Raw genomic sequence first — 25,946 nt, 5'->3', positions numbered from 1 at the left:
TTGTGAAAAGTGGATTCACTGGGAAATGATCTTAAGAAGTACAAATGATTCCCCTTTTCAGGGATGCATATTCAGCAACAAAAATTACCAGCTGAATTTTAGTCTCACAGTTTATACTTCCACTATTATTAAAGAAAGCATAGAAAGTGTTTCTATTTTTTTCCTTCCTGCTTTAGTTATGAGCAGGAGATGCTAGAGACCACTGTACATCATCTGTCTTCAACTCTGTCAAGAAAGGAATGTCTTTCAGAGATCATCTGGAATTTGTCTGAATTTGATAATGAAGTGCAGGGCAGTTCTAAAAATAAAGACAGGATTGTTGGGTCCAGTCACAGCAGCTTAGTTCATCATTGTTGTTTTTCACTTGTAGCCTTGTTCCTTGTATGGCGGTTTCTGTTTCTCAGGACAAGCTAAGAAGAGCCGTTCTGTTCCTGTGCTCTGGGAATGCTGGAGTACAGAGTCTGTGATTTTGAGGAAAATGTTGGGCTAGTGTAAGGAGCCTGTGTCCCCCCAAGCCCAAGGTTTGCTGCAAACAAGGAGGATTGGCATCCGTGGGAATTGAGGTTGAGAAATCGAATAGAAACACCACAAATAAAGAAGTGTTTAATTTTGGATGTGATATTGAACCTCTTAATAAAAAACATATTAAATCTGCATAACTAAACACGGGGTCTGATTTGCTGTCTTGCTTTTGCCTGATAGGGAGTCAGCATTGATTTTTATGGCCATCAAGAAATTTTAGTTATCTGTTTGTATTCAAGGCTACCAGACTTTGAGGCAACATCCGCTTTATCGGCACCTGTCTATATTTACTCTAATCAAGTAAGGGTTCCTACAGCATATGGTCATAGAATATATACTGAAAGCACAGAAATTTCCCAAGAGCTTGGTAGCTGTATATACGATAGTTAATAGATTTTTCTTTGCCATCTATTAAAGTTAAGGGGAGGACCTTAAGGTTATTAGCAATCTTATAATTCGCTTTACATGTTATAATTTAGTTCTCTATCTTGGTCTTTTTCCCCTTTAGATACTAGCTCAGTCATGCACTGAAATCCTGGAATTGCGGCCTTCAAGTGTCTGTGTAGGGGGTAAGTGGTTAGAATTTAAAAATACCATATAAGAAATTGTATTTTTTCCCCCTAGTTAAAATATATGATTTGAAACTCATGTTGGAATGAGAATAACAAAATTAACTTTTTTGGCATCCTTTTCTGTAAGAATTTTTAAATAATTCCTTGAAATATTTCTATTTTAAATTCAAATTTTTTAAGATTGGAGTGTTATTTTAAATAATGAACATATTGTGTGACAGGCTTTTAGAATTTTCTGTATATTTAGTTCATGTTTGAGACCTTTCCTATGACAAGTAAAATAAAATATGAATTTTTTTCTCTTATCTGATTATACAGTCATGTATCTGTGGACTTTGAGCTCCCTGGTTTGATGACCTGCCCAAAGTACAGTGCCCTCCAGCTCGGGGCACATAAGGGAGTGATGTATGGGTGGAAAGCAGGAAAGAAGCAGGTGGCTTCATTAGCTAAGAACAGGCTCAGGTTTTAGCACTTCCAAGCTATCCTTACCCAAAGAGAGTGTGATTCTCTCTGGCTTGTTCTGTTTCTTTTTCTTCAAATCTGACCTGCAGTTCAGTTTAATCTGATATTTATTTATTTATTTATATATTTATTTATTTATTTATTATTTTAATGCACAATTGTAAATGATGAATGTTGAACTTTTTTTTTAATGTTTCATTTATTCCTGAAAGAGAGAGAGAGAGAGGGAGAGAGACAGCGAGAGACAGCGTGAGCAGGGGAGGGTCAGAGAGAGAGGGAGACACAGAATCTGAAGCAGGCTCCAGGCTCTGAGCTGGCTGTCAGCACAGAGCCCGACGCGGGGCTCGAACCCACGAACCATGAGATCATGACCTGAGCCGAAGTCAGAGGCTTAACTGACTGAGTCACCCAGACGCCCCTTAATCTGACTTTTAGAAAAACAAAATATCGGGTCTGATGGAGAAGGAAATGCGCTGTGTGATTTACCACAGAGTCTTCTAACCACTAGATATAGTCTTAAGTCCTCTATCTTTTAGACCCCCTAATTAATGATTGGGATGTTTAAAAGGAATAATGTGTTTGAATATCCCAGAGCATCCCTTTGCCTTTTGTAACTTTACTTAATCTTCATAACAGGACTATTTGATGTTTTTATAATCCCTGGTTCACAAATGAGGAAACCCAGGCAGAGTGGGTTAATACTCACTTTAGTAATTGTCCTATTTGACTCTTGTCTATCTGACTCTGAAACCCATGCTCTTTTCACAGAGTCACATTATAAGTTTTACCTGCAATTTTTAAGTAAAATTACTTTATAATATACTCAGTGCAGAGTGGCATAGCAATATTTTCTTCCACAATACATTATTGTGTATTTGTTAGATTATGCTAGGAGATTGCTTGAGAAGATTGAGAGTTAATCACTGTTAAAATAGTTAATATACTATCTTAAAGCTAAACAGCAAATATTTAATTGCCTTTCAAGGTATGTGATCAGTTAACCTTTTTTTCTAGTATTTTATCTTACTCTCTAACATTTAATGACTCCTCCTTCTTTATAGAGTCCTGAGCAATGTGTTGAATAAACTTCCTTTACTGACTGGCGATAGATTATTAGTAGTCCAAAGTGCATGACCTCTGCTGGGGTTCTAAGTTTGTATGCAACAGAAAACGAAACCGGGATTTGTAATATCAAGAAACTGTTAAAGAGCTCTGTATGGGTGTCAGAGATTAAAGAAAATACAACATGTCACTGTTCTAAGAAACAAAGAACATGAATGAGTAATTTTCTTTACATTCCACATCTTAATACTTGGGAGTAGTGAAAAACAAAGAGGGTTCTTTCCTACTGATATTTTCCTAAGGATAGAATTGAGGAAAGTTTCTTTCTTTCTTTTTCTTTCTTTCTTTCTTTCTTTTTTTCTTTCTTTCTTTCTTTCTTTCTTTCTTTCTTTCTTTCTTTCTTTCTTTCTTTCTTTCTTTCTTTCCTTTCTTTTTCTTTCTTTCTTTCTGCCTTTCTTTCTTTCTTTCTTTCTTTCTTTCTTTCTTTCTTTCTTTCTTTCTTTCTTTCTCTTTCTTTCTTTCTTTCTTTCTTTCTTTCTTTCTTTCTTTCTTTCTTTCTTTCTTTCTTTCTTTCCCTTTCTTTCTTTCCCTTTCTATCTCTCCCTCTCTCCTTCCTTCTTCGTTCCTTCCTTCCATCCCCTGGAGACAAAGACAGGAGGTAAGAGGAAGTTTCTATGATATGTGGGACTAACTGTTAGGCTTCAGTTCTAATACCTTGGTTACTATTGGAAAGCACTTTGTTTAAAAAATAAAATGATGCCTTTCTATGGCAACGAATGATAGCTTCTCTGAATTTCCCTAGAGGGGTCCAAGAAAGCAAGTAGAGTTGGAGACAGAGTGATGTCTTCATTGAAGATATGAAGACATATCACTATGAAGATATTCATTCTGTGTACATTTACCTTTCAAGCTATGCTTTTTTCTTTTTTTTTTGTAAAGCAGAGATTAAAATGTTTATTTTTCTTTTTACTTCTAGAGGAATTTCAAATTGTTTTGAATGGAAGAGGATTCATCTTGGGCAGTCGGAATGGGAATGTTCTGTGTACTTACACTGTAAATGAAACATACACAAAGAGTAGGTTCCCTGTAATCTCCATGTTGCTTGAATATCTGCACAGCACATAAACATCAAGTGTTTTCCTCTTTTTCCCAGCTGAAATCAACTAAACCATATTTTTCAATCAAGGAAGAAAGAAATGAAGTCCAGTAGAGTACCAGTAGTAATAATAAATTTTTTTTTTGTTATTTCATGATTATAACCTTTGTTAATAACTTAAGAAATGCTGAACCCTATCCTAAGTACCCTCATTTTACAGGTAGTGGTCCAGTGGCTAAAAGAGTCAGATACCTTGGGTGTGGTGACACAGCCAATAATGGGAAAAGCTGAGAGTTGAACCCATGTTTCCTCCCTTCATTCTGTGTGGACTGCATCAACTGCTTGATTTAATTGCCTCTTTCTCCAGATTTATTTATTGTCACTCTTGCCTGAAAATCTAACTATCTTGGACCACTCTACTACTTATTGCCTTATTTTATTCTCATTCATTTTCTTCATCTAATTTCCCAATAGTTTACCAGTCAGCTTCTTGAGATAGGCTTTTTGCCTGGTTGACATTTCGTATATTTTATATTTTTGGATACATCGCATATTTTGATCTTCAGTGCCCACCCAGCACTGTTTATTGAAAATTATCATATTTATGGAAGGGGGTTTTATTTTCTCTAATACAGCTTTTAGAAAAGCAGATGAATATAATGTTTTTAATCTTCATTCTGAGAAAAACTCCTTAAATAATCTTAATATTCTGAGCATTTTGGATCTCTATTAAGACATTTTTTCTTTATCAATGATTATATTGGCTTCTAAAATTTTAATCTGTAAGGCAGATGCTACAACTCTGAACCCTGGTAGAGTTATGTTTTGTGAGGTTCATCTACAATTTTGCTGTTTTTCTGATGGTACTAAACACTCCAATGGCACAGCTTTGGCTATGTACACAGCAACTGTTCAGTGTGTGTTTGTTGAATTAACGTGATGAGGATCTCAGCATGGTAAATGTCATAATTAAATCCTCTCTTTCCTGTTAGGATCATCATTTTGGTAAGGCAAGACAATAATATTTGTAACAAACACTTCATAGTAGATTCTACAAGTGAAGAGGACAAAGTAATTTTATTTTTATTCTCTAGTCTTCTGAATCTAAGAGTTAGCTTTACCTAGCTCCCTTTGAGTACATGTTTGATTATAGTATAAACATAGTTATTCCTTAGCTACCTAAGATTAAATTTATTAAAGTAAATCCTTGAACAAATAAATGGAGTCATATTGTGTTTTCTTCCCTCATATCCCAGGATTATTCGTTTGATTATGTAACTTTTCTGAATGTTTATAGTCCGGATTTTCTTGCTCCTATAATGTTAAAAATATTAGGGCAATTTAAGCATTCTATTTTATGAAATGTATTTATTTATTGTAGATACAACTATTTTATTAAACCCTTGAAATATATTCATTCTTCTTGGATGCTCATCTTTTCTCCATTGTTTTAAGTTCTGCTTTAAAAATATATATCATTTATCCTTAAAAGCTCATAAGATACTTGGAAAATGGAGATGGAGAAGATGATAATTTTGTCTACAAATATATGTGAATTTGGTCTAAGAAAAAAATCACAACTTAATTTACCAACAATGTATATCAATGAGGCATATAATCTCTATGTTTTCATTCTCTTTTCCTTCTCCTCTTTCTAGATGAGAATCTATTTGGTGTTTCATTCTAATATATATCTAACATTACACCATTAAACCCTGATTGCCACATGTTTTTTAGATTATTTTTTACATTTTTTTTCAAGTTTATTTATTTATTTTGGGAGAGAGAGGGTGCGAGTGGGGGAGAGTCCCTCTTATTGTCAGTGCAGAGCCCAATGTGGGGCTCAATCTCACAAACCATGAGATCATGACCTGAGCTGAAATCCAGAGCCAGACGCTTAACCAGCTGAGCCACCCAGGTGCCTCATGTTTTACATATTATTAATGAAACTGAGAAAAATAAAGCTCTTTATTAATTCAGTGCCATTTTATTTTCTAGGTGTTAACCCAGTAAGTGTGGAGCTTAATTCTATGCTTTGTCCTGCACCTACACTGAATAAAGTTGGAGAGTAAGTACTTCATTTAAAATATTTTTAAAACATTTTAAGTACAGATTATTAGGAAATGGTGACAAATATGCATTAATTATTCTTGTCTTTTTTAAAAAATGTGTAGAGTGAACATGAAGTAGTAGTTCTAGGCAAACTACTCTGGCTAGTACTTTATATGTACTCTTAGTAGGTTGAAAATGCTTCAGTCTCCTTTACCGTATTGCTTAAATATTGAATAAAAGGCTCCATAAGTTTTTATCTGGATGGGTAAGAGAACTATCATTAGAGGCTTTAAATAATCAGTGCCATGGTCATTATTTTGAACTGTGCAGTATTAAATTTACACATGCACCTACGCACATTTTACACACACGTGAGTTACAAAGTGAGTTTGACTAACTACTATAGTGTTTAAATATCAAGATGAAAGAGCAAAAGGAACATGGCTCAATAAGGCATATCTTGGACTAGGAAATATTTGTGCTTTAATTTAAAATCCACATCCCGTTAAGGTCTCTTTTCCTATGTTTTTTGGCTGTGGCAATAAACCATAATGACACCTGGTTAAAATAAGGAATGTTTGGAAGAAGAGCTTTTATTTAAATCACATAAACACAAATGATTTCATTAGTAATTTCGTATTTCCATTTATGATTTTTTTTATCCTCTCTATTATGAAAGAAACAATTGCAGACAGTTCAGATGTTCCTTAGCTCAGCAGTAGTGGATATAATATGTTTAGGATAATAAATAAGATACGAGATTACTTTAAATTGATCTTGCATATAGAACAAATGAAATATACAAGGTTTATTAGCTTCTTCTGGTTTTTCTGCTTCTGTTCTTGGCGGAAGTGATCCTTTTAAAACCATTCATTTATATCACCTCTCCACTTTGAAGCCTTGATAATGAGTTCCCTATTCCACTCAGAGTGGAAATCTAAACATTGCGATGATCTACAAGGTTCTGTACGATCTGGCCCTCACCATGTCAGAGTCTTCATCTTCCTTTTGCCCTTTCTGTGATGGTCACACAGGCCTCTTTGCTGTTCCTTAACTGTGTTGACACTTGTATACCAGTTGTTCCCGCTGCTTGAAATGCTCTTCTCCTCATGGTTCACTCTCACCTTCTTTAGGCCTTGTTCAAATGTCACCTTCTTGGTAAACCCTTCCTGGTCACCCTATTTAATCAATACAGTCTTTCCCCTCTTGAGTTTGGCACTCCCTATTGCCTTTTCATGGTTAATTTTTTTCTCCCAAGCGTTTATTTTATCTGGGGTTTCTTTCCTGGTAGGATAGATTTTGTTTTGTATCTGTAACACCAAACACGATGCTTGGCACACAATAGATTCATAAATGTTTGCTAGATGAGAACATGGACACATTTTTCTCAAATATTTTGAATTACTAGTTATATTAAGAGCAAAAAGAGTACCTTTGATTGCAGGGGGCGGGAGAGGTCAGGGACTTCTATCAGGTAGGAGAAAAATGCCCAAATCCTATGTGGGGGTGGGGGGTGGGGAGGGCATGCCATGTAAAAGAACAGAAGGGTGCCTGGGTGGCTTAGTTGGTTGAACGTCCAACTCTTGATTTCAGCTCAGGTCCTGGTCTCATGGCTCGTGGGATTGAGCCTGTGTTGGGATCTGCACTGACAGTGCCGAGCCTACTTGGGATTCTCTCTCTTCCTCTCCCTCTGAGTCTCCCCGGCTTTCTCTCTCTCTTTCTCTCAAAATAGATAAACGTTTAAAGAAGAAGAAAGAGAAGAGAAAACTATCTTGGCTTTTTAATAGCAGTGATTGGTTAAGGAAGACAGCTTACTTTCTTCTTCAAAGTAGTTATAACATGCAGTATGCCTGTTTTATCCCAGACACTGAGTTTGTCTTCTCTAGAATTTGCCTTTGGGCACTCTCATTTTAAGAGACAACTATAGAGACTGCTGATATTCTTCAGTGATTTGTGGATTGGCTAAATACCCAGGACATGTGATTTTAAAAAAAAAATCATATAGAGCACAATATTATCAGACATGAGAAGTCATCATTGGTTTGGCTTTTGACATGAATATTTCACCTACAAGTGAACTGGGGATTTAGGAGGAAGGACATTTTAGATAATTACTTTTGCCTTCTCTTTCTTTCTTGTTTGTTTGTTTGCTTGCTTGCTTGTTTTCTTGCTTTTTGGTATCAAGCACATGATACCACTGAGGCAAAACATGAGAAGGTTTTGTTTGTTAGTATACTGGGCACTTGGAGACATCACGATTGCTCTAAGTATGTTGCAAGTAATTTGGACCTTTCCTTTGCCTTGACTTTTCTTCAGATACTATTGTAGGTGATGAGCGCTCTTATGAGATTTTATAAAAATCAACACAAGTGAAACAGTTTAGCCTTGTAAGGTGACTGATGCTTAATATGTTTGCCTAATTAGCTTTTGGCTAAGGATTCAAACCCATTAAGTAGCTAGTTAGTCTATGTTTCAAATAAACACATCTGGCCCAATAATGAATGAAGGATTTTCTTGTGCGAGGGTGACAGATGTGGTGATGGTTCCCCGTGTTCTCTCACTTAAATAATTAACAACACCCTGGTGAAGTAACCCTAGATAGACAGCCTCAAAGCCAGATGCTTAGTCTCAGAGCTGGTTCCGTGGACGCGTGCCTTATCTCATTAACCTGCTCTATCAGTTCCTTTCGCATCTTGCTGTTACTTCCTGAATTTCATTTTGTTTGAGGATTATTCTTTTAAAACCTAAACGCTTGTGAATGTTAGTTTGTAAGAAGGCTAACATGAAAATGCTTTACTTGGAGATGGGGATGAAGAATATAGCAGCAGAGCTAGGACCATAGCTTTGCATTTGGAAATTGATTTGGAGTAAACAAACATTAAAGCTATCTGGGCAAATCTTATGCGGGCATATCATTGGTTAGTGTTATTGAAAATGGGTCTTTGAAGTACTTTCTTTGAGAGAGATTTCTGTTTCTTAAATGTCTTTATTTGATATAGATTTCCTGATTGAGAGGAGTGGATTCTTAGTATTTATTTATTTATTTCAGTTTATTTATTAATTTTTAGAGAGACAGAGACAGTGTGAGTGGGGGAGGGGTAGAGAGAGAGGGAGAAGGAATCCCAACAGCGTGGAGTCCACAGGGCTCAAGCTCACAAAACCACGAGATCATGATCGGAGCTGAAACCAAGAGCTAGCCGCTTAACTGGCTGAGCCACCCAGGCACCCCTGGATTCTTAGCATTTAAACAGGAAGAATGTAAAGGTGGTGGTAATGAAGTTGTTCTTTTGTACTTCTTTCACTGGATACAGTTTTGTTTTAAAATGTCATGTGATTAAATAAGTTGTCTTAGCAAGAAAAATCTGTAGATCGTTGGCCGTTTACTTCTGCCAGTGGCTCACTTGTACCAAAATGTATTAAGTTTGAACAGGAAAGACTCTGTGGGGTTCTTTGAATCCTCCCCACGCAGGGTGTTTGCCTCGTGGTATAAGTGCAGGTGTCCCAGTACTTGAAGGATGGGCTTCTCTTCTGACCCTTGTTGAGTGAGATGTCAACAATAGCACAGCTGTTCTGCAATAGTTGAGATCTCAAACCTGTAATTTGGCAAGAAGAGCAGAGCAAATTGGGTAAATATACATAAACACATTGTGAAGAAAGAAAAACAGAACAGAATGAACCAGAGCCTTATCCTACAGCTTGTTTGATAGAGATGATTTAAGGAGGCATATGGTATAGTTAAATGTGCTTTCAAAAACATTGGCCAGAATCTTCTGGCAAATATGAAATAAATATCTAAGTCAGATGAAACTGATAGTATTAGTTCTCTTAAAAGGCAGTGTGGGAAGACAGTTGACAGAGTGTTTTGAGTAAGAAGTGGTGGGACATTAGTGTATGTGGAAAATTTTAGGCATCTGATATTGAAAGTTCATTCAGATGAATGGTGTGGCTGACTTGGGGTTAGAGTCTGACTTGGTAATAGAATCTTTTTATTTTCTTCTTTGACGTTGTTATTTTTTTCAATATGATCATTTTACCTGGGATAAAACTGATTCATTCCACTTCTCTTTCTTGGTTGGAAACATTATTGCCTTTAGCACGGCTTCACACATGAACACTTCTTTTCAAAAATATACCTATGCATGTATGTGTATGTATATCTATACAATACCTAATAACATTATGTTACCAGCAGGTGCTAGAGGAATGCCTTTATTCTCTCTTCTTTTCCTTATAAGGAATGAAACTTGATTTATTTGTTTTTATCATGGATTCTAGGACATTAGTTATGTCTTCTAATGTAAACATTAGAATCTTGTAGAATCTTGGTGAGATAGGTTAAGGCTGAGGAATAATATCTGTTTCTTTATTTCTCTATCCCCCACCCCTGGTGGTGGGGCATTTTATCTTTTCTTTCCCACAGTGTATTGCTTTCTGATTATATGTATAAATGTCATCAGTTCACCTAATCTGTATTGCATCTCTATCCTAAGAATTATTTTTAGTTCTGGAAGTTGTCTTTTAAGAGGAACAATTAATTGGAGCACATCTAAAGGTGGCCAATGAGATGTTGCAAGTATGGAAATGTTTAATAGGATGTAATTTAAAATACTCTAAAATATGATTCATGCGTGATGCATCAGATGTCTTCAAACATCAGCTCTGTCATGTGAAAGACAGATCTGACTTATTCTTTATTGCTCTAAGGAAAGGAGAAGGAAAGAGTGAAAGGTAAAGGGAGGTACATTTCAGCTCAATACAAGGAAGATCTCTCTAACAATTTAGCGAGTGTTTTGGTAACCACAGGTGTTCAAAGAGGGACAGAGATATGATGAGATAGAGGATATCCTTAAATATGTGTTTAAATCTTCTTATGTACTGCTCCTAAATTTTGCATTATCATTTTTTTGCTATGATTAAGGGATTTGGCTTTTTTTGATGAAAGGCACTAAAAATGAGTGATTATTTCCAAGTATCCTTTCATTATTTTATTAAAATGTGCAAACACAGTTGACAAGGGATTCTTTTCGGTGTAATACTGTAAACATTTACAGTGCAGCTTCAGGTGTAATGGCCAGCACATCTCTCAATAAGCTTTTGTTCTTTCTGAAATCTAGCAATCTTCCCAATTGTTTTACTATACACACATTTTGAAATATCTTAAATGAAATTATTTTATTCAAGAATCCTTTAGCCACTTCAAAAATATATTTTTAGACAGAACATTAATTTACATACATCCTCATCACTAGAAGTGGGATCTTTAAATTATTCACAAATATGAAGACTTACTTTCCAACTCACAGTATTAGCACAAAACTAACTTTTTAAAAGCTCTGCAGAGTATTTAATAGTAGCACTTGATTTCAAAATATCTTAAGTCACCATAATTTTAATAACTTTTTGAGTCGTTGCCAGCTTAATATTCAGTATGTGCAAATTGGAGGTAAATTATTTATTACTTCTAACAAATGCCTTTCGTAATTTTATTTAAATTTTTTCATCTTTTTTAATGGATCATAAAATGGCATCTTTTATTGGATACGCACAAAGTCAGTAGTAAATGAATACTTTGCAAATAGGCTACCATGAATTGAAATGTCAAGCTTATTTCATGGTGTATGAAGTTTCTTGGCTCTGACATATGGCACTGAGTTATCTTTATTGTTTCTAATTTTTTTAAAGTTTATTTATTTTTGCGAGAAAGAGGGAGAGTGGGAGTGGGAGAGAGGCAGAGAGAGAGGGAGACACAGAATCTGAAGCAGCCCCCGGACTCTGAGCTGTCAGCACAGAGCTGGGCATGGGGCTCGAACTCATGGACCTCAAGATCATGACCTGAGCTGAGGTTGGACACTTAACTCTTGCTGTGACCATTAGGAATTACTGAATTCTAATACTATTTAATAATATTTCATGTGGAATGTATTTGTTTTGTCACTATTAACTGAGGACCAGTTGACATTAAAATGCGCTTCAAGCAATCTTTTGTTATGGTGAGTTGTTTAGGTATCTTCTATCCTTCTACCATTTTTGTTTGTTTGTTTTTGCTTATGTGATCTCTAGGCCCAACACGGGGCTTGAGCTTACATCCCGGAGATCAAGAGTTGCATGTTCTATGAAAGGAGCCACCCAGGCTCCCTGATCCTTCTATTTTGAAAAAAAAAAAAAAAAAAAATGCCAAGGATGGAACCAATAGTGGATTAAGACGTTTGTGAGCAGTTCTAAACAATGTAGAATCAATTTATAGAAAAGGATGTTGGAAATTGTCAGTTCTCGGCCTTCTTTTCCCTGACCACCCTGCCTTAGGCACTGTGGGCCATTCTTGTCTCAGAAAGTTCTCCCTTTGTCTTTCATGACTTTATATTCTCACCTACCTGGCTGTTTCTTCTCAGACGTCACTGCAGGCCCTTTTTCTTACTGTCCCTCACTCTCCGTTATCACCATAGTTGGAATACTGATTCATACATGCAACTTCTATCAGGCTTCCTTTTCTTGCTGAGGATCTCCAAATCTCAAGACAAGATCTTGTCCTTAGCTCTAAAGGCACTATCCACAAGTCCATTATTCAAAAGTCTACTGCCTCACTTGGACTTCTCACGGCACATTCATTCAACTTGAAGTTCCCAAGTTAAGCCTATGTATTTCTGTTCAAACCTGCTCCGCGTCCTGTGTTTCCTGTGTGACCCACCTCACAAGACAGAGACTCAAGTCATCGTTCACGATTTCCTTCTTCCTCACCATTAATATCCACTAAATGTCCAATCATTTGTATTCTAACTCCTTAATATCTCCCAGCTTAGATTTTCATACTACCCTTATTGCTACTATTTTAGTTCATTTCTACTTTGGCTTTTATGTGAACTATACCAAGACATTCATAAATGGTCTTTCTACTGTAGAATTTACTCTTCCACTCCCTGCTCTACCCTGTAAAAAGAACGATATTTGTAAAAACACTGTTCTGACAATATTTCTCCATAATTTAAAAACTCTTAAGAATAATTCCAAATGTCTGTCTAAAGGTGGCATCCTGGGTTTTCCCTGATCCTTTCCTACTCCCTTTTCCAGTCTCAGGCCATATATTCTCACTCGCATATCTTGTGTTGCTGCTACGTTGAATGGTTTCTAGTTCCTTGACTATTCTGTGCCTTTATTAGCTTCCAGCCCTCAAATACCCTCCTTCTTCTTGGATCCCTGTCTGATTTCTTTTCCTTATTCTCTCCTGGTCATTATTTAGGATTCATCTTAGAGTGACTTCTTGCAGGAAACCTTTGTTGATGTCCCCTTGGCAAAGCTGAGCAGGTTGTATCTCTCACAGCCTGGTCCCTGGTACTCCCGTGCTTATCCCTGTTTCAGTTAATGTTACACTCTATTGTAACTGTTCATGTAGCTTCCTTTCACTTACACTGTAATACTGTGCTTTATTTGTTATTGCAGTCCTGTTACCAAGCACAGTCTAGCTTGGCTTTGTAGCAATTTAGAAGTATTTAATTTATAATATAAGTTTAATTAACTAGTAACAGAATGATTGAGTGATTGATGAACTTATTGGCAAACATTCATAAACCAATTAAGAGTGCAGTTTTAGATTTGACGTGTAAACATACAGCCCAACAGAGCTATGATGTTGGGTTTGATCAGATGACGTTTTGTAACAGGAAGGAAATAGCACTGAAAAAGTTCTTTACACGAACCTGCATGATATATACTAGGCAGTATATTAGGCAGTTTATCTCTATTTTTACATGGCAGTGAGTAGAATAGAAGTTCTTTGAGCCAAAAAGTGTAAGGTAATTATTTTATTGTTGCTATATAGTCTTCTGTATTATTTGTGTTATTTTTTCACTTGAGTCTAAAAGGTTTATATAAAAGTACCTTGTTACTCCGAATAATCTGTTAGAAAAATAGTCAACTATTACAATAATATAAGAACACCTGCTGTGTTCCAACCACAGTGTTGGATATTTTATGTTTATTATTTTGTCAAGCTCTCCTCGCTCAGACAACTCTGAAATAGGTAAAATCATTCCCATTTTACAGATTGAGGTTTTCCCCTCAAAATCATTTCCCATTTTACATGGTTGAGAGTACAGGGACTATGCTTCAAACCCAGGACTCCTGATTCCTTGAGTTTGTGGGCGAGACCTTTCCCCTTTTATAATTTCAGTTGACTCTTGGGACAAATAAAATGAACTCCCCCCTCACCTCTCACTTCTGTATGGAGTTAAGTAAAACCAACATGGCTTTCATACATTTTCATCCTTTCCCCTTTTATAATTTGTGGGCGAGACCTTTCCCCTTTTATAATTTCAGTTGACTCTTGGGACAAATAAAATGAACTCCCCCCTCACCTCTCACTTCTGTATGGAGTTAGGTAAAACCAACATGGCTTTCATACATTTTCATCCATAATAAAATGACTATAACTGAGAGTGTGGATTCTACTGTTAGTAAAACATTAACCAGAAGTAGGAGTTATGTAGGCATGAGCAATCCGTAGATACAAACAGAAACGACATAAAATAAGATGGAAAAAATTAAATACAAGCATTGGAGTTTTGAGGCAACAAAAGGTCAGGGTATTAGGTTAGGGTTAGAGTTGGGGTGGCTTTATCCATCTGCATGCAAAGGAGTAACATACCATTGGTCAAAGGTATCATTCATGACAGTGCCAACATCATACCAATAATTTAAAAAATGTTTTTCTAAAGAAACAACATTTAAATGCAGGAGTAACTTTTGGACTGTGTTTGTCATGTTATCTTAGCATTTAGTAAATGCCATTCTAGTTAACCATGAGCAATATGTGAATGTAGTAAAAACCTGGAGGAGTGTTACTCAGCTCTTGCCAATGAGAGAAATTTAAATGGAAGATTCTCTTGTGTTTATCAGGGATGAAGGAAGGAAGGGGCAGAAGTCACAGAAGCACTTTGACTCTAGAGTCAGAGCAGTTTAAGGTTTGGGCAAGTTACCTTTGTAAGCTTCAGTTTCCTCTCTTGGAAAGTGGAGAAAATGCTGCTGCCTAGGTCAGAGGGGTCTCTGTGAAGATTTAATGAGAGGAGAGCATTGTGCCTGGCTCGTAGCAGGGACTAGATAAATGCCATTATTGTTAGTGCTGTTGTTGATGGCCATGCTCTGCTCTCACGAAGGGGAAGACCATATTGTTTCAGTTGAGTCCACATGTCAAAAAAAAAACATCAGGTGGCTTTCCATATCTGTGGAGACTGGCCTCAGGTTTGTGTGAAACCAGCCACATTATATGAGCCTGAGATTTGGAGAGACTGCAGTTATTTTGGTTAACTACAAGATCTCGTGGGCATGCATTTCTACTACAGGAAAGAGCAAACTTTGTTGTAAAATAGATCTTCTTATTCCATTTGGAGAAGCATTAAAATCCTTTTTCCTTTTTTTCTCAGTCTGGAAGCATCAACATTTTTAATGGTTTCTTCATTAATTAGAGAATTGGTTTATTTCTGGTGACATCTAAGTGCCAGATTACAAACAACTTCAGTCAGTATCCCCTGAACCCATAAAAGTGGAATCAGTAAGATTACTTGTGACTATCATATATTATTGTGAATTAGATAGTCTCTTCCTCCAAACTAAAACCATGCCTATCATGTCATATGCTTTCTTGGACATTGTTCAAAATAGAGGAATTGGGAACTAGGAAAGATTATTTTTGGATTCAACTCTGCTTAGTCTCCAAAAAAAATAAAATAAAAATAAAACAAAACAAGGCACTTGGTTCTGCAGAATAAGCAATTGGGTTTAAGTTTTCTCTCTTAAGTAAGCCACTTGGCATTCTGTGTTGAACTAGTTCAAAAGTTCAAACAAGTTGATACAAACATCTTAAGTTCACATTCTTCTCTGCATATAGCTAAACCTTTTTTTAAAACAAGGTATTTTGAAGGGAATAATTTAAAGAAATAGTTTTAGAAGCATTACCATTTTTTTAAGAAGAGTTCAGCTTCAGGTTTGCTAGGAGTGGCTCTGTTCCTGTGTGAATCCAAACTAAAGGTCACATTGAGAAAAGAAACATACTAAGGACTCTGATTTCAACAAGTTTGCAAGGTCTGATGGAAAGACTTCAAAATTAGTTAGAACCCTACTAGCTTTACCACTTTAGTCAAGGTAATTAGCATTTCTTGGCCTTATGTACCCCATCTGCACAACTGTGAAACTACTACTTATTTTAAAGGCCGTTGTGAGGATTAATGAGATGATGTCCCTAAAATGCCAAGGCTGGTATCTGACACATAGCAGGGTTAAATAATGCTTCTCATCTCCCCTCTTTGGCATTATAATTGAAAACTTTACCAGTGGTTTGAGATTGCTTCTCTTTTATCAGAATTCTTTGTAAGCAGTAGCAAATTTGGCTTTCAATTCAAGGGATAGAGAAAAAAATCTTCAAACTATAACAACATTTTACTGATTCAGAGTAATTCAGTCAAAGTTTTTAGCTATTAATTCTTGGAATTTAGAATATTTTAGGAGAATGGGAGCATGGCACTCTATCGAAGTTAGATTACCAAAATACTACTTTCTGCTTTAATGAATGGGTAGCTTTGAAATGTTGGCATTCTGATTACTATAGGATAATATACTGTGTAAACTATTTTGGAAAAGGGTTGTTTACTTAATATTTTAAAATCTCGGGGCGCCTGAGTGGCCCAGTTGGGTAAGCATCCGACTTCGGCTCAGCTCATGATCTCACAGTTCATGGGTTTGAGCCCTGCGGACGTCCAGCTCTGTGCTGACAGCTCAGAGCCTGGAGCCTGTCTTCGGATTCTGTCTCCCTCTCTCTCTGACCCTCCCCTGCTCGTGCTCTCTCTCTCTCTAAAAAATAAATAAAACATTAAAAAAAAATCTCCTTGTCATTTTTCCCCCTTTTGATAGCTTAGAGCTATTTTTTAAAAAATTACCAACTCCTGGCTGACTGATCACAAATAATTACAAGAATCTAAATTATGAAATTTTAATTATTGTTAATTCTTATATTTTGAAACATGTTTCCAAAGTAAGAGCTATATTCTAATTCTGATGTATCTTAGCTATGAAAAAGAAAATTATCCTTTCTTCTTCTACCTTTGTCAAGATACTTTAATGTCCTGAGACCATCTATAACAAATAACATGAACATTGCATTCTCTTTTTTCTTCAGTTTCTCTCTCTTGATAATACAAGAGATTATACTTTCTCTATATTTTACCTTTGAATGGTTTATTATTTCCAATTATTTATTTATTTATCTATTTTTAAAGAATTTTTAAATGCTTATTTTTGATAGAGACATTGCAATGGGGGAGGGGCAGAGAGAGAGGGAGGCAGAATCCAAAGCAGGCTCCAAACTCTGAGCTGACAGCTTGATGTGGGGCTCGAACCCACAAACCATGAGATCATGACCTGAGCAGAAGTGGGACACTTAATTGACTAAGCCACCTAGGCGCCCCTCCAACTTTTTTATCCTTCATAATCTTGTGATGGTAGTAATATCTGAAGACAGGGGAAATATGCTAAGTCAGTTCTAAGCATTTTTTTTTTCATTCTTTTTGGGTTTTTGGAAAGACAGCCTCAGCATTTCTCTTAATGAGTTTTTTAATGTTTCTATTTATGCTAATACTTCTTTTAGGAAAAATTAGATCATTTAAGGAATTTGCCTTTGGCTACCAAGTAAGGACTGGATATAAGAAAGAAAAAAGCTAGGATAACTGATGAAAAGTAAACGTTCTTGCTGGTTTTGAATTACATGCAGAAATAAAAATCTCTCACAATCCTCTGGTTTTTAATTTATTTTTAATTATTGTTTCTTCCAGAACTCTTGATGTTTCAGTGAGCTTTAATGGCGGAAAATCTGTCATTTCGAGCTCATTGATAGTCACAGCCACAGAATGTGTAAGTAAAAAGTTGCATAAGGTTACTTTTAAAAATGATTCTATACAGAAATAATTTTTGGATTCTGAGTGTTGTTGGATATTATAAAAAGGAAGATGCCAGCAATGACACTGGAGACGGCCACTAGGAAAACTTTGTATAGAATTTATTTTAGATTTTGTTTTCTTTCTTTAGTCTCATTAAAAAGAGATTTTAAGATAGTATAAAAATTATTCTGATATTCATAAAATTCAAAAGTCCTATTTAAAAGTCAAAATAAGGTAGGAGAATGATTTTCAGATGAAACATTTTTCTTAAAACATCATTATCAAAATGGAATCATTTTTTCTCTTATGAAGGTTGGATTATTGTGTCTAAGACATTGACCATGTTATGAAATTATGAGTGTATTTTAATGTGATCTCATATTTTTGTCCTTTTTAAATGTTGGTGCTTTATAACGTGAGTAAATAATTTGATTTTGATACCTTGATATATCTTGGTTAGAAACTCTATTTTACTTGAAATGATTCATTTGTTTTACCTAAGATGCAATAATTTCAACTGTAAACTTCATTTTAAGATAGTGTTTGCCTTGTAGATAATTTTGGGGGTTCATGGAAACTTTTAATATTAAGTTGAACGTGAAGACAACACTAAAAGAGACTGATCACATGGCTATTATTTTTATATTATCTTTGTAAAACTACAGTAATCAAAGTAAAAAACCCAAAATTCTTTCCCTTCAAAACACTTTCTCTTATCTCATGGTTCATGGTTTTATATTTTGATCTTTATTTTTTAATAAATATTTTTATTTTTATTTATTTTGAGATGGGGGTGGAGAGAGAGCAGGCATGGGGCAGAGAGAGAGGGAGAGAATCTCAAGCAGGCAACCTGCTGCCAGTGGAGAGCCCGACATGGGGCTTGAATCCACAGACCATGAGATCATGACCTGAGCCTAAATCAAGAGTCAGATGCTTAACTGACTGAGCCACCCAGGTGCCCCTATATTTTGATCTTTTCATTGGAGAGACATCCTTCCTTTAAAATACAAAATAACTCACTATTATATAGAGACAGTTGTCTTTCTCACTGTAAGAAAACATTGCAAGGAAAACAAAACAACCATAGGGACCCTGGGCCACTACTGAATGCTCTGGATAACTCTTTATCAACACCTGTCTCTGTTTTAACTACCTAAGTTTTTTTCCTCTTTTTATTTGCAAGTCATGTTGCAATTTGCAGGTTTTCTTGTCTCTCAGGATGTGGTTAGATTACAAATTAGGTAGTTTCTTGGTGATTAGCTCACTAAAATGACGCTCTTTCTCCATCCTTCCTCTTATTCTTTTTTTTTTTTAATTTTTTTTAATGTTTCCTTATTTTTGAGAGAGAGGGAGAGAGAGAGAGTGTGTGTGAGCTGGGGAGGGGCAGAGAGAGAGGGAGACACAGAATCTAAACAGGGTCCAGACTCTGAACTGTCAGCACACAGCCCGATGTGGGGCTCAAACCCACAAACTGTGAGATCATGACCTGAGCTGAAGTCAGATGCTTCACCAACTGAGTCACGCAGGCATCTCATCCTTCCTCTTATTCTGTTCTTCTAGCCATTCTTTCTCATCCTTGTATAGGATACAAGTCTTTGTATTCTGTATTATATACAGAAAGAAAAATCTCCCACAATCCTCTGTTTTTTAAATTTACTTCTAATTATTGTTTTCTTTTTCATTTTCCTCTTTTTATTTACAATTCATCTTGCAACTTGCAGGTTTTCTCATCTCTCAGGATGTGGTAGGATTACAAATTATGTAGATTCTCAGTGATCAGCTCCCATACTATTGTATCTTATACAAAGCCTTGTATCCTATAGCCGTTGACAATTATGGTGTGCAGGATGCTGAGGTTAATTGATTCACTTTGGAATGTACAAGTCATGTACTTTTAAGGAAGTCTTCCTAGGTCTTTCTGGTTCTCAGGAGAGAACATTGTGACTCAAGGTAGTTTAAGAGTGAGGCGATTTTAGAAGGAGTGACCTTGGTTGTGTCAGAGATGGAGAGGGTGTAGGTAGGGACAAGTTGTAATATTCAGTAGGGGATCAAAGTAATTTTCATTGCACAGGTGAAATTTGAATAAAGACTGAGGAAGGTGAGGAAGTGAACTCTGAAGACCACACAAGGAAAGAGTGTTTCGTGCAGCAGGAGTAAATAGAATGAAGCCTAAAGGGTCATTCGGTCATTCTATCTGACAAGCTTAAAGCAAAGCAAGGTGGCCAGTGGGCTGGAATGGAGGTATCCTGGGAGAGCAGGAGTCTCAAGAAAAGTAGGAGAGAATGAGGGGAAGGGGCCAACTTTTTCTTCAGAGTGGATTGGGGAGCTATTGGAAGGTGATGTGATATGACTTAGTACTTTGAAAAGATCACTCTGGCTACTGTGTAAAAATACACTTTGCAGAGAGGGGCAAATGTGGAAATACAGAGACCAATTTGTTGACTATTTAAATAATCTAGAAGAGGGGAGGATGGCTCCACTAAATGTGAGGTGGAAAGAAGTGATTGGATTTGAATACATCTGAGTAAAGGTGGGATCCCTGGGATGTCTAGACAGAGTAGATGTGGGTGTGAGAGGACATTCACAATAATTCTAAGTGTTTTCACCTGAGCGACTAGAAGAATGTGTTGTCATCAGGTAGAGCAGTGTTTGGAAGAAGATGAAGACTTCTTTTGTTTTGGAAAGGTTGAGTGAAAGATGTGTATACAGCCATTTCAGTGGAAATATCATAAAGCAGTTGAATCTACAAGTCAAGAATTCCAGAGAGAGGTCTGGATTGAAAGTACACATTTGAGGGTTGTATAGCCTGGGGTAGTCAATGAAATTCCACATGATTTTTACTGAAAAAAGAAAAAAAAATGAAAGTGACTTTTAAGAGGTTAGAGCAAGGAGAGAAAGAACATCAGAGAAAGGTTTTGTTTTGTTTTAATTTGGAGAATAGTTGACATACAACATTGTATTAGTTTCCGGTATACAACATAGTTGATTTGATATTTATGTACATTTTGAAATGGTAACCACAATAAGCGTAGTTACCACCTGTCACTATACAAAGTTGTTACAATATTATTGACCATGTTCCCTGCACTGTGCATTACATTCCTGTGTTTCATGTATTTTACAACTGGAGGATTGTATCTCTTAATCTCCTTCACCAATTTCATCCATACCCCCAAATCCCTCCCCTTTGGCAACCACCAGTTTGTTCTTGAGAAAGGTTTTGGATTTAGGCAAGAAGAAAGGAAGGAATAGCAGATTACAGATAAATAGAAAAACAAAACAGAGAGTGGATCTATTTGGTTGGAGTAAAGATGGTGGGAAGGAAGCTTGAAAGTAGAAAATTTAGACCAGATTATCAGTAGCCTCAAAAAAGAAAACAACCAGGTGAAGTTAAGAGTTTATCCTGTAGGTCTGTGGCTCCTAAACCTAAGTGCACAGAAGTCTGTGCTGAAATGAAAAAAGAAAAAAAAAAAGCGGATTATATTTTCATAATGCTAGATTTATTCAACTTGAAAGAATTCTTTTGTTCCAAAATAGCTCTTTCTGCCATTTTAATTTTGAAATATCCTTTAACTGAAGAAAGGATAACTGTAATAGTTTGTTGGATCTGCCCTTCCTTCCTTTTTTTTCTCGCCTTCCCTCTCTCTTTCCTCCTTGCTCTCTTTTCTTCCTTGGAATGGGAGAAGTATGTAGTGATAAAGAAAAACGGCACTCGACAAAATTAAACAGGTAAGGAAGACCTTATTCAAGGCTATTACAAGGGTGCCTGACTGGAGCATGTGACTCGTCTGATCTTGAGGTTGTGGGTTCAAGCCCTACGTTGCGTATAGAGATTACTTAAAAAATAAAATAAAATAAAAGACTATTACAATAGGGGAGAGATTGAACTCAACAGAGATGGGACAAGGAGGTGGAGAGAATTGCAGGCCACCTGTATATGCTAACTGGTTTTACCCAAAAGAGAAGTAAACTTTCTCTTATTTACCAGACAGGAGGTAGTGTTAAAATTTGGAGCTAGGCACCCATGAAGTTAGGCTCCTGCCCTCCCACAGAGACTGGGAAGTAGGGGCACCATCTTGTTTGATGAATACACTTCAAAGGGATGGCTCTCAGGTTGAGAAAGAACTTCCCCCTTGGATCTGTAAAACTGGGAAGAAACTTCAAAGGAGACTTACATACATTTCAAAGAGGGAGAGAAAGATTTTGGAATTAGAAGTTTTCTAAAGTAGATTCTCTAAAAAAAAAAAAGAGAGAGAAGTCATGGGCCTATTGTCAAGAAGAAACTTATCTGAAGTTTAATCAAGCTGAGGGAAAATGTAAGCCCATCTTGGTCAGTAGAATTAGTGAATAAGACAGGGACTAGCTCAAGAAATGGGAAAACCCCAGGACACTTACTCTGTAAAGGAGCCAAAGGAAGTTTGGAATTCCAATATGAAAAGAAGGCAACATTAAGTGCTTCAGAGAGGTGAAAGATGAAAGGTCACAGGGGTCACAGTTACCTTGATGCTTCAGTCTAGGTTCATGATGTGTGAATCACACATGTCTTCTGTGTGAATTTTTATTATTCCAGTGATTATTATAGGATAATAAATACTATAATTCACGTGATTGTTTTGCTAAAAATCATAGCATAATTCATTTTTCCCATTAGAATTAGCCATTATTTTGTATTCACACTCAAATACCTCGAGTGTGTGGTAGTAATATTATCATTTTATAGACATGAAAAGTGAGCCTGTTGCTGTGAGATGTTCCTGCTGATGTGTGCATTAAATCTCTTTTCAAAACAAGATGGGTAAAATGATGATAAACACTCGGGTGTTGTATTAAGTGATATTCAGTCTGTCAGGCATTTTCAGATGTGATGAGATGCAGTTAGTGGGGTTACTCATTCTAGGATGATGCTTTTGGCTCTCACAGGCCTTTGAAAGCCAATCAAACAAAGCACCATTGCTTTGGCAATTGATTAATCTTCATGGAAATCCTACAGATAGAGCAGCCCCTCTGTGTGCTCCGAGGGCATCCAGGCTCCGTCCTGTTAAGGCAGTATGTCACTGAACTGTAATTTCCTGTTTACTTCTGGGCTTTTCTTAGTCATTTCGAGATATTGACAGCAGGGCCTGTCTTACTCACTGCCTTCGTACCAGTGCCTGGTCCTTACACAGGGCTTGTGCTCCCAAATTATTTGTTAAATGAATGGATGAAAGTAGCTGTATATCTAGTTTAAAAGTGGGAAAATGAAGGCTTCGATTTATGAGATTTAAGATTAGGGCCTGAGAAGGGCTTGTATTTAGATGGACATTTCTCTTTATCTATCTCAGAATATCTCCTAAATATATCTCCGCTTAAAAAAATAGTAAAAGATACCTTTTTTTCCCCCTTTGAACCTCTGTTTTTCTGACTCTTGACATAACCGTATCAAGAATATGTTTCCTGAGCACACAGTGCTAAGCACCATACATGTGCTAAGCACTTTATGACTTCATTTAATACTTAAAACTTAAGAGGAGGCTCTTACTATTACCTTAATCTTACAGACGAGGAACAGAGAGCCATCTCTAACCTCTCGCACAGCACACATTTATGCAAACGCATTAGAAGGTGCTTCCTCTGTTAGGTACATCTAGCTCTCAGCAGGGCGCATGGCTTGATGAGAAAGAATGTAGGTTGCTTTTAGCTCTGCCCCTGACAGGGGAAACTTGTAGCCTGAAGGCTCTAAAAGTTAAATTATCTGCTCAGCCTCACAGTCAAGTAGATGCTAGAATTGAGAATTGAATCCAAGTCTGTCTTCCCCCCCACTGGCCTGACCACTTGTGCAATCTGCCCTTTGTAACTAGGTCCTCATTTGATTTATATAAAACTGGGGTTGGCAACTTATTTTTCTTCTGTAAAAGGTCAGATAGTAACTATTTCAGAGTTTGAGGGCTACAGTTTCCATCACAACTATTCAACTCTGCCATTCTAGCACAAAGACATCTGTAAATACTATGTAAACAAATCCATGTGGCTGTGTTCAAACGACTTCAAACACTGAAGTTTGAATTTTATGTAACATATTATTTTTCTGTTTTTGAGAAGGAAGTGGGAGAGGGGCAGAGGGAGAGAGAGAGAGAATCCCAAGCAGGCTTCACACTCAGCATGGAGTCCTATGGGGGGCTTGATCCCATGACCCTGGGATCATGACCTGAGCCGAAATCAAGAGTTGGACTCTCAACTGACTGAGCCACTCAGTCGCCCCATTACAAATTAAAAAAAAATTTTTTTTGCAGCTATGTAATAAGGTAAAAAAAAATATTAGCTTGCCAGGGGTCTTATGAAACAGATGAGCTGATTTGGCCTTTGGGGCATAGTTTGCTAATTCCGCATATCACATATTCCAAAAGAATCCAGAACATGAAATCATCACTCATTCTGTGACTATTTTTTTCTTTCCTGAACTCTGAATCCATAGAAGAAAAATATTGTGGAGACCCACTTCCCCTTCTGTGACTCTCTTTGCTTTTTGTTTTTCTTGTTTTGTTTTGTTTTTAATGTGGTTGCTGTGAATAGTTTCTAGGTAGATTACAACAGTTTTGAAAAATTTTGAGTTATTCTTCTTTCCCATAGTTATTTGAGTTTTGAAAAATTTGAGTGATTCTTATAGTTATTTTGCAAGTACAGTAGGGACTGATTTGTTTTTATACTTCTATGATTCTCTCAGCTAGAATTTCACTTACATTAGATGGAATGAAGTTTTTGATTGGAAAAGTTGTTTTAATGGAGAAAAGGAAATCAGATGCAGATGAAATTCAAAAACTTAATATGTCCAGGATGACTACAAAATATGTTCTTTCTACCCCAATGTCAAGTGCACGGTTGTGGTATATCCTCAGTTAACCCTTAAAAGAGTTTTGGCTTCATAGCTATGATCATCATCTGGGTAATAAATATCAAAGTGGACTCCTCAGAAAACTTGCACAACCTAATCTTCACAGACATCTGAGAATGCCATTTTTTCAAAACTATGGTTAGAAAGATTCAGTCCAACAAATGGCCAAATGAAAGGTCATCCAATAAATGGATGTTAATTTGACAGATGGCCAGTTCTCTCCATATTAAAAAGAACTACCACTTTTGAGAACGTTGTGTTTCATACCTTCTCTTTAGCTTCTTCAGGTGCTGCTAAGTCCCCTCTAACTCTATGCTCCATCCAAAATTGTCTTTCTCTTGTCCTTGCAAGAGCCACTAATTCTGCCTCACTTTCTCCCTGCACTTTCTTATTTCCTCGAGGTGGTCCTCTCAGAACGGAAGACCAGGTTAGTCCCTATTTTTACTTGTCTCTATTGTAGTCGCCTTCCTTGCTCAAACCTTGTTCAAGGTTTGTCTCTCCAGCTAACCTGTGGGCTTCCTGAAGACTTGTCCAACTTGGTAACTCTGGCACCTACTTATTTAAAGGCAGGCATACCAACCGGGCATGAGAGGCTTTTAGTTTCTACCTGTGACACAGATCTATGTGTCATCATGGCTAGTTTCATTTGTCTCCTAACTGCAGTTTGCAGCCTGCTGGCTGCTCATAGAACTGAAGTCTATGTATTTGACCTTTCCTTAATTTGTTTATAAAGTTATGTGAACAATGGAATTATTTCCCTTTCAAGATGAAGACTTTCATGCTCTGATAATGGCTCTGGCAAATGAAAACAACGGAACTGGGAAAGCCTGAATTTGTATCCAGTTAACTGAGCTAATGTCTGGGATTGGGACACCCAGGGACTGTGTGTCATACTCTTGAGGCACTGATGACAAGTTTGGGTTATATTACATTCTTCGCTTCCTTTGACCTGTTTTCCATCGTGCTCAGCTTAAATATGATAAAGATTAAGTCTGTAGGTCTTTAGAAAGTGTGTATTTTCTTTTTAATTTTATTGAAGATGAGTCTTTGGAGTCAGTTGACATGATAATATTGTCATAGCAAATGTATATTTGCATGTGGATGTGTATAGTGTCTTATTAATGTTCTTAATAGAATTATTGTTTTGGAGGAAAAATCAAGAATTTTAACTGCCTATCATGGTGAGCCCATCTACTCTCTGTTCTGTCAGTATGATTTTCTGAATTTCCTGCTAATGACACATTCATAGAAAGAAAAAAAACTAACCAATAAAATTTGAGCAGATTCATATCTTCTAGATGCATGTTCTTATTTCTGAACACAGAGTTTGAGTTCTAAGAAAAGAGGAAACCAAATGTTCATAGAGCCTTTTGAAAACTATAGCACAGGCAAAT

General features: G+C 36.5%; 1 protein-coding gene across 2 annotated transcripts in view; it reads left to right on the top strand.

Annotated features, from left to right (window-relative positions):
- The window catches only part of ANTXR2 (ANTXR cell adhesion molecule 2), a 148,052-nt gene that overhangs the window by 39,085 nt on the left and 83,021 nt on the right, over window positions 1-25,946 (top strand). Inside the window, exons 8-11 of one of the 2 annotated variants that reach the window (XM_077752813.1) lie at window positions 1,031-1,091; window positions 3,595-3,693; window positions 5,713-5,782; window positions 17,580-17,658. In XM_077752813.1, coding sequence (XP_077608939.1) covers window positions 1,031-1,091; window positions 3,595-3,693; window positions 5,713-5,782; window positions 17,580-17,658 — 309 coding nt within the window. The remainder of the gene's footprint in view (window positions 1-1,030; window positions 1,092-3,594; window positions 3,694-5,712; window positions 5,783-17,579; window positions 17,659-25,946) is intronic. The other variant, XM_077752814.1, reaches the window with a different exon arrangement.

The sequence above is a fragment of the Crocuta crocuta genome, unplaced genomic scaffold (assembly GCF_008692635.1).
Source record: "Crocuta crocuta isolate KB4526 unplaced genomic scaffold, BGI_CrCroc_1.0 scaffold674, whole genome shotgun sequence".
NCBI lineage: Eukaryota > Metazoa > Chordata > Mammalia > Carnivora > Hyaenidae > Crocuta > Crocuta crocuta.
Note: the sequence above shows the minus strand (reverse complement) of the source record. Positions and strands in the feature narration are given on the sequence as shown.